This window comes from Leishmania martiniquensis, chromosome 34 (assembly GCF_017916325.1).
Source record: "Leishmania martiniquensis isolate LSCM1 chromosome 34, whole genome shotgun sequence".
Lineage (NCBI taxonomy): Eukaryota > Euglenozoa > Kinetoplastea > Trypanosomatida > Trypanosomatidae > Leishmania > Leishmania martiniquensis.
In genome coordinates, this window is record NC_090169.1 from 1,627,880 (window position 1) to 1,636,686 (window position 8,807).

At 60.5% G+C, this 8,807-nt stretch overlaps 3 protein-coding genes across 3 annotated transcripts; all 3 read left to right on the forward strand.

The window, feature by feature from the left end:
- Positions 1–423: 423 nt before the first annotated feature.
- On the forward strand, positions 424–2,871 carry LSCM1_02444 (uncharacterized protein; the record flags this gene model as incomplete). The annotated part of the gene is made up of 1 exon (XM_067320027.1): positions 424–2,871. One exon carries the CDS (start codon positions 424–426, stop codon positions 2,869–2,871), a length of 2,448 nt encoding a protein of 815 aa, XP_067175402.1.
- Positions 2,872–4,004: 1,133 nt separating this feature from the next.
- Positions 4,005–5,408, forward strand: LSCM1_02445 (uncharacterized protein; the record flags this gene model as incomplete). The annotated part of the gene is made up of 1 exon (XM_067320028.1): positions 4,005–5,408. The coding sequence occupies one exon, from the start codon at positions 4,005–4,007 to the stop codon at positions 5,406–5,408; it is 1,404 nt and encodes a 467-aa protein (XP_067175403.1).
- A 912-nt stretch (positions 5,409–6,320) lies between these two features.
- On the forward strand, positions 6,321–8,288 carry LSCM1_02446 (uncharacterized protein; the record flags this gene model as incomplete). The annotated part of the gene is made up of 1 exon (XM_067320029.1): positions 6,321–8,288. One exon carries the CDS (start codon positions 6,321–6,323, stop codon positions 8,286–8,288), a length of 1,968 nt encoding a protein of 655 aa, XP_067175404.1.
- Positions 8,289–8,807: the final 519 nt, after the last annotated feature.

Below are 8,807 nucleotides of genomic sequence, written 5' to 3' on the forward strand. Positions count from 1 at the left end.
GGCGCGCGCACCCGAGCGACCTGACAACAACGACACGCACCGTCGTCCACGCGCGCGCGTGCATAAGAGCAAAAGTAACAGACGATCAGAAACACTAACTAAAGCGGTGAGGGAAAAATTAATAGTGAGTGAGAGCCGGCCCAGCAAAGGCTGCCACACATTGTCGTGCAAGGTACGGTGTTGTCTACGATCACGTCAGCCGCTTCCTTCTTCAAGGTCGTCGCGTGTTGCGGTGGCGCGCCGCTCCCGTTGCACTGGTGCGAGACTGCAAAGGAAAAGGAAAGGACGAAGGCGCTAGCCCGGCGCGCTCGCGTAATACAGGGAAGCGCTCCACTCGACCCTTGTTTGGCGGTAGTTTATTCTCAGCTCTCCTCTATCCTCGTCTCTCCCACTCCGCATCTCTCAGAACACGCAGCGGCCAAGATGCGTCGCGCTTTCGCACTTGTCTGCGTCGCGGCGGTGATGCTGGTAGGCCTGCCAGTGACTGCTATCCACGAAGACGAGCAGGGCCTGCGTGATTGGATAATGCGTCTTGTCGGCAACGTGCAGGACGCCGCTGTGCAGGTGATGGAACCCCCGCAACTTCTCTACGTCGCCTCGGAAGACGGTGCTGTCGCGGCCATCGACATCGGCGCCTACGGCGGTTTGAACCTGACCTGGCGTCATACGTCCTCCGCGACCCCGCTCTGCGTTGCTGCTGGTCCTCAAGCAGTGCTGACAGTGAACAGTGTAGGCGTGGCTACCGTTTTAGACCCTAAAACAGGATCCATTGAGGTGACCTACCCACTGGATACTGCCACTTCGACTCTGCAAGCAGCCGCGTGCTCGGTGAGCGGCGACAGGGCGCTTGTGGTCGCCTATGACGGTGTGCACCTGATGCGCTTCGAGTTCTCGATGGCGTCTGAGGAACAATCGATCCCGGCTGCTGCGCAAGCGAGAGCATCGGGTGCGATATCCAAGATGTACCTCGGGAGCACCATGCTCATCGTGAACCACGGTGCCGACTCGGTCGACGTGCTCCGCCTTGACACCCTTGCTAAGGAGCGCAGCGTGGCTGGTATTGCCACGAGCATCTCCGCTGACGGCCACTTCACCACCCGCGATTCCGCCACTCTCCGCTCTTTTCCGACTGTCGGTGCCGCCAGTGAGTTTTCATGCGCTGACTGCGGCATTGCCGTTGTGCGAAAGTCGCAATCCGGCGACTTCAGTGGCGTCGTCCGCGTGGAGGCGCAGGGGGATACGCTGCGCATCGCGTTCCCCAACTCGGATGTGAACATCCCCAACATGGGTAGCGGTATCACTGCATACCCTCTTTTGGCGTTCGAGAAGGAAGAGAAGAACGTGGTGGTGCTCATCAAAACAGGTGCGCACAATTTGCTGCTTGTTAGCGCATCCGAGGGCCTTGTATGGTGCCGCTTCGAAGCACTTGCGAAGGTGGCCGCCGCCGCGATTGTGGATCCGATAGGGGCTCTTGACCACTTCCATTTTAACAAGAACGTACTACTCGCTTCCCGCTACGGCACACTCTACTCGATCCCGATCGCGAGCATGGGTGCACAAGTGGACTTCGTCAAGGACTTCTCGCAGCAGCTGGTGGCAGCCTTGAAGGCCCCCTCGATGGCAAAGGTGCAGGTGCGTGGGCTGTATGTACGCGACGATGGTCGAACAGCCGTGGTGTCCGCTGCGTTCGGCGCGACGACGGGGCACGTGGTGATCGACCTGGCAGAGCGCACGATCACGTCTCTGTCGACATGCGAGAACGCCATACTTTCGACCCCGGTGCTCGAGGTGGCGGCGAACCTCTCCGTGAAGGCCTCACTTCCACGCGGTGCCGTGTACACATACATCAGCCACGCTGCATCTGGCATGATGGAGGGGTACATTGTCAGCACGGAAGCGGGTGCCCGCCCAACGTGGGTGCTGCAGATGCCCTCGCCAATTGTGGCGCACGCCACCGGCAGTGAACCGCGCCGCACAGATCTCGTGAATAACTTGCGCGTCTACCCAAACATCTCCGGCCAAGAATCGGTGGAGGAAGTACGCCGCACCTACCCGATGCGCAACGTCATCGCGGTGGCGCACTACGAGCCTTCCGAGGAGGAGTTGCCATCGCTGGTGATTACCGCGGTCGACGCGGTGACGGGCAGCATCTTGGCGACGGCGCGCCATCCAAACGTAGAGGGGGACGTAAAGATGGTCATTGTTGAGCACACGATTGTCTATTACTATCTGGACGCCAAAAGGATGCGCTACTGTTTTGGCATTTGGGAGTTGTTCGAGGAGGAAAGCGCCCCAGTCGTGTCCAAGGCTGCCGGCGCCACCATTCCGCAGATTATCGCCTCTTTTTTTTCCAACACAAAGCGCGAGTTCAGCTCCCGTGCGACCCGCCCACCGATCGTGGCGGTCTCGACTCTCGGCGCTTTTGGCGGCCCGCTGGTTGACATGGGCGTTACCACCTCCTACAATGCCATCGCCCGCAAAAGCCTTGTGTTGGCGTACGCGACAGGGCGTGTGGCAGTGGTCGAGCTGCGCCAGCTGTTGGCGGGCAACCAGATGCCGATGCCGAATGCGAAGGGCCGCCACTTGTCGCACGTTTTGATCCCCAGTTTCTTGTACGCTTCACATAAGTATCGCATCGCCTTTCCACGAACGATCACGACGGAGCCGACGTTGTTGGAGAGCTCTTGCCACGTGTTGGTCTCGGGTCTTGACCTTTTCTACGTGCGCTCCTCTTCCGGCAAGCCGTTCGATCTGCTGAATAGTGACTTCAATAAACCGCTGCTCATCGCGCTGGTTTGCGGCTTCGCGGCACTGTCTGTCGTGGCGCGCTACTTTGTGAACCGAAAGGTTCTCAACTCGGCGTGGCAATAGAAACGGTGCTGACCCGCGTAGAATTTAGCGAGGTAGGAGGGAGGAGGGAGGGGGAGAGAGAGGGGGTGCGAGATCGGTAACGGTGCGCAAGCGCCACATGGAGAGCTCTATCGTTCTTGCTATCTAGTTGTGTAGCCTCCGCCGCAGCCCGCGCGCTTCCTGTGGTGCTCGTGTCAAAGGTGTACGCTTCACCTTCCTTCAGTTCTCTCTCTCGGATGACAGCCCGGTGCTCGTGTGTGCTGGTCCTCTTTGTTTGCATGTTTCTGGTGAGAACGCATGCGGCCAAACCGTGGGGTTGGGTCAGTAGTGCAACGCGGCCTCTCTGCCGGGAATCGGTGTAGCCCATGGGCTGTACGTTTGTGTGTGTGTGTGTGTTGGTGCGGTGATGGGGAGAGCCTTTCATCGCGCGCGTGCGGCCGCGGGCATATCGACAGTGTCCCAGTCGTGGCAAGCGGAAGCGAATGAAATGACGCGCCATTGCTGGTCTAAGGAGGATTGCGCCGCCACTTTTTTTTGCATTTTTTTAGGCGCTTGTCTGTGGGTGTGTGCTTCGAAGGCGAGAACAGTATGTTAACCACCGATGGAAGAGCACATGGCGCTTATTAGCGGCGAATGGCGAACGCGCAGGTCGCACCTGAGCGTCACCACTGTGGAGAGGGGGTCTGTGTCTTCTCGTAAGAGAGGAAAAGTCGGCCTCCCTGACAGCCACAGAGGATCTTTGTTCGAATGAAAACTTCATCGCCTTGACGCCTTCCTCCAGCTTCTGATGTGCCAGTTACCTCGTCGGCTTCTTCACGTGCCCCTTCTGGAGTGGCATGCGTTACCCCACCCCTACGCGTCCCTGTGCTCGCCGCCTCTGATAGCCTCACCTCCACTTGACCCGCCCCCGACCCTCCTGTGTGCATCCACACACACTTTTTCATTGTCCTCTTCGCTATTTCTTTCAACGACTCTTTCGCGCGCTCCTCTCCCTCCGCCGTTCTCTTCGTGACACTCACGTTTCGTGCCCGCGCGCATCCTGCACCATTCGAAGCACACTGGCACCGCCGCTGGCGGGCAAAGTCTGAGCCAAAGGCCCAACTCCCCTGTCCTCTGCGCTCGGCGCAAGAGAGAGAGGCATACAACAGTAATCAATGGCATCTCACGCTGCTGCTGCCACCGCGTGTGCGCCCCGACCTCGGGTACCCGAGGCGCATCGGGTGGCGTCTGAGACGGTCGCTCTGCAAGAAGAAGCGAAGAGTCTGCGAGAGCGCCGGCTTGCCTTGGAGGAGGTCATGCGGCAGGAGCGGAATCGGCGCTTGCAAGCAGCTGTATCTCGAAGGACGGAGGCACATACTGTGGGCCTCTCTTTCGGCTCTGCAGCACCATCAAGAGAGCAGCAGGAAGGCCATGCCGTTGATGTGAGCGCGGCCCCTCAGACACTCGAGGAGTACCGCCGCGAGCTGGACAGTGTTAATGGTAACAGAGAAGTCTTTTGGCTTCACTATTACACGAATGGGCATCTCAACCCTGCTGACGTCCACTTCTACAGAGCCCATAGCAGGGTGAAGGAGTACCAGCGCCACGCGCCAAGCCCGCCGCGGCCGGCAAGGGCGCTCCCTTCAACGTCGCACGCGTGCAAGGCTTATCTAGAGAAGGCGTTGCCGCAACCATCGACGCTGGCGCTTGTGTCGAACCCCGCCGCAAAGGGTGTCGCAGAGCAGTGGACAAAGTCTGCGCTTCTCCGGATGCAGGCTAACCAGCACGTGCTTCAGCGTATTGAGGAGCGCGAGAGGAACGAAGCAGCGCACATGAGTCGGCCCGTTGTGCAAGACACGCCGGCTCCTGCCAGTCGACGTTGTGCCACATGGCCCTCCTATAAGGCAAGCATGGCAGGGAGTGTGAGCGCACGCCACCCGTCGCGCGTCACCCAAGCGGTCATGCCAGAAAACGATGTGTCCCCCTCTCTGGAGCTTGATGGGAGAGACGCCGCTTCGATCCACACACCGCGACGGAGTCCAACACTTCCGCGTAGCCCGCTGAGGACGTGCGCGAGACACTGTCCACTACTTCTTCGCGGTCGTGCGGCGTCGCCCGCTCAAGCGCGGCACAGCTCTCCCTTCAAGCCCTCCCTCCTCTACGGCCCATCAGCCTCCCTGTGTGCCTCTCGCAACGACACCTCACCCCCCACACCTATTCGCCACGGGTGGCGTAGTGAGACTTTCAGAAAGCCGTTAGAGGGCAGCTGGTCGCCACGCTCCGCGGCCAACAGCAGCGGGTCGACGTATCGGCCTATTGTGGAGCGTCCTCCCAGCTCGCCGTGGGAGAAGCGCTGCACCTGGAGCGAGCTGACGCAGCGCCGATCGCCCCTGCGACAGGGTGCTACGGAGTCGTCTGCTCTACATAGAGGTGCTTGCCCTAGAGATGCAGGCGGCGTAGCATCGTGCATGCCCATCACCAGTCCCCCCACCTCCACACAGAGGTCAGCGCTGCTGGAGGGCTTCCGTATGCCAGACACTGTCTTGAAGCGGGAGGATCTCTTTCAGGGCTTCTACTGACGCCACTGGCTCACTTCAACAGCAGTGGATTCAAGGCGGCGGTACAACGATCTGTTGCCAGTGACTCGCCAACGCACAGCGTTTCGGAGGGGGCGCCGCGCGGAGGCAGTGGCGCGGTTAAGCGCCTCGACCTCCTTACACACGACACCAGTACCAAAGTGGGCTTGAATTTTGTGGTGTGAGGGTGTGAGGACGATTCACCTCGAACGCGCACACGCTCGCGTCATCACGCAGTGGTGGTGGCATGCCTGGCCGTCCGCGTGCGCAGGTGAATCTGTGCCGTTTCGCCTTCGAGCGCGTCTGCCCATCGCTTCTCCGGCGCCCCTGCAGTGGAAACTTCGCGCCAATGGATGACTCGTTGCGGGCAGAAGACTATCGAAAAGGGGAAGGCATCAGATGGGGGCAGCGAGAGGTGCACAGGCGGGGCACGCGACAGTCACCATCATCGCATCGCATCGAACCAACCATAGAGAGTCCCATCATTGGTTTCGTTGTGTGGGTAGCTTGCGCCCGTGCCGATGTAGATATCCTTCTCACCTCCCTGTGGCTGCTCGCCTACCTGTGCGTGCGCCCCAGGCATATGCGCCTCGGTCCCCTCACCGTGCCCTTGTTGGGCGACTTTCATGACCCCTGCACCTCTGCTGGCTTTACCTTCACCTGTCGCTTCCGCTTTCCTCATCCTGCGCCCGCCCTCACGCCTCCCACATCTCACTCTTCGCGCGATTTGAATGCCTCTCGTGGCCTGCTGCGTTCGCATTGAACAGGCAGCAGGGACGAAAAGACCCTGCAGCTCCCGTCCCCTCCCTTTCCGTCCTGGCTTGCCCAGCCGCTCTGGGGCAGCCGTGGCACGTTCCTGTTCTGCTCAGCGTAGCAGTGGTTCGTTCGCCCGATTCACCTGCTTCTCCTGCACCGATGGAGGTGCTGTCGAAAGGTTTTTGTGCGGCGGCACTGGTGCAGTCGCTGGCGCCTAACGAAGTCGAGGCGTGGGAGCAGCAGTGGCGGCAACCCACCCTGCAAGTAGTGGACATTCAGCGATACCCGCGCGTTCCAACTGCGTCCTGTGGGCCCTCCCGCTTTTACGTGGCTGTGTCAGACGCGGAGTCGGTTGCGTGGCTCGTGATCCCACCTCGCACAGCCTTGGAGGATTCCGTTGCCGCGTTCGAGATAGAGGTTGGCTGCTGTGTCACGTTGCTGTCACACATGCTGGTCACCGCAGCGAACGGTCTGAACGTCATAGTCCCCCTTCAGGCCCGGTACTCGAGCAGCACGCGTCGCCTTCTTGGACATCCGAATGTCCTCGAGGCGGTCTTCCCTCTCTCTGCAAATTCGCTCCTGCGGCGCCAGGACGCTGAAGGAAGAGAACTCCGCGCCAACACCGCGGCCCCGCAGCGGCCTTTGCACCCAATTGCCATCCGTGACTTCACGGACGCTCCTCAGCGAGCACTGGGCAACTGGTGTGTCACCGCGCGAGTGGTGTGGAAGGGTCGAGTGTATCCCCTCAATCCGCATATGCGTCGCTTCGGCGGCGTCAGCGACACTCGCTGCCCCTCTTCTACAGGCAGTCCCCGATTTGTCTTTCGGTGCCTCCTCGCAGACGAGCATGGCGATGCGATTGTGGCGGCATTTTTCGGGAGCGAGACGCTGGGGGAGCGCGTGCGCTTACATGGTTGCTACCGACTTGCTGAGGGGACAGTGAAGTGGGGCACAGGTGAGAGTGGCGCCCCAAGTGAACTTCAGTTCCAGGAAAGGTCAATCGAGGAGGAGCTGACAGCAGACGTCACCCGGAAGATGTTGCCTTCGCACGCATCTGCGCTGGTGGGCGAGGTGGCTCAGCGGTTGCGCAATACAGTTGCGGTGATCGAGACTGCGCAGGTCGGCGAGTACCTATCAGTGGTGGGGACGGTGATGGCGGTGCAGGGCAACACTCAGGTCACGACTAAGCGCGGTCGTGTGTGGCGATCCGTGGTCACCCTGGCCAACAGCGCAGGAGCGCGTGGCGGCAGCGAATCACTCGCGGAGGTGACGTTGTGGGGCGAGGTGGCAGAGACAGCAGAGCCAGCAGTGGGCGAGCGATGGGTGTTTCATCCGTGCGTGGTGCAGGTCTTTCAGCAGCGCAAGACACTCTCTAGTGTGGCGTCGACCATGGCTGTGAGGCTGGCACCACACGGAGTCAGCGAGCAGGGTCCACCACACGCGACAGTGCCACCGGGACGGAAAGGCGAAGGAGAGAGTGCAGTTGCCGGCCGGAAGGCATCGAGCGTTGGCGAGTCCGAGTACGCATCCCAAGCAGTTCGAAAGGACATGCAGCTGGTGCTAGACCTTCAAAAAGCTTCCCCAACACTGCCGGCACTGGCGCGCGTGCAGGAGGCGGTGCCGCCGTTTCTCAAGTGGGTGTGCAGTGAGTGCAGTAGAACTCAGCAAAGTGAGACCGCCGCTGTCGAAACCGTGGAGAGAACTTCAACCACCTGCGCGCACTGCGGCGCGGCGCAGCTCGGGCCAATGCTTCACTTGCGCGTGTGGCTCAGCGACGGCCTCTGCACCGCGCTTGCAGTCTTTCACGCTGGTGCTGCGGAGTCGCTGCTGGAGGCATCTACTGCGGAAGTGGCGCAGCATCTGGAGCGGCAATCAGCCCTCGCCGCCGGCATGTTCGACCGTCTTGCAGGCTTGCCAGTTCTTGTGTGGCTCTTGCCATCGTGTATTGCCGATGCGTTCGCGGCAGCGCAGTTCACCGTCACCAACTGCAAGCGCATTTCTTACATCTCCGGCTGCCATACACTGCTGTCTGCCATCGATGTCTTCGCCGGCTCCGGCAAAGCGGCGCATAGAGGCACATCTGCTGCTTCCCCGAAGCCGCTGACTGAAGCAGACGAGACGACGTGAGAAAGGGCTCAACCGAGACTCTTTGACACAGACGCACACACACGCGTCTCGCCCGCCCGCCCTCACAGTATGAGGAAAGGAACTCAGCAAACGTTTGTATTGACGCCGGCCGTGAGCCTTCTCGTTGGTGTATATGAGGGCGCCTGCTCGTGCGCGACGCCCACTGCTGCATCTGCCATGGGCCTTTTTTTTTGCGCCTCTGCTTTTCTCCTCTGGACTCTAACGCTGCGCCTCTCTCTCTCACCTGTGCGCTAACGGTACCACCCGCCAGTGCGCCGAAGAGCAGAAGAAAGGCGAACGAACGACAGATCGAACAATGCAAAAGAGGCGCGGTTGTGAGCATCTTCCGCCAGCGTGAGCGCATGGGGTGCGACAAGATTGTGTGAAAAGCAGAGCTGTCAAGCCGGCACCATCGGTGACGCTCTTCTAACCGTCACCCGTCCCGTGGTGCTTATCACTGCACAGACCTCCACATTTCTCTTCATCTCTTCCTTCCGCGACCCCCTTCGAACGTGAGGG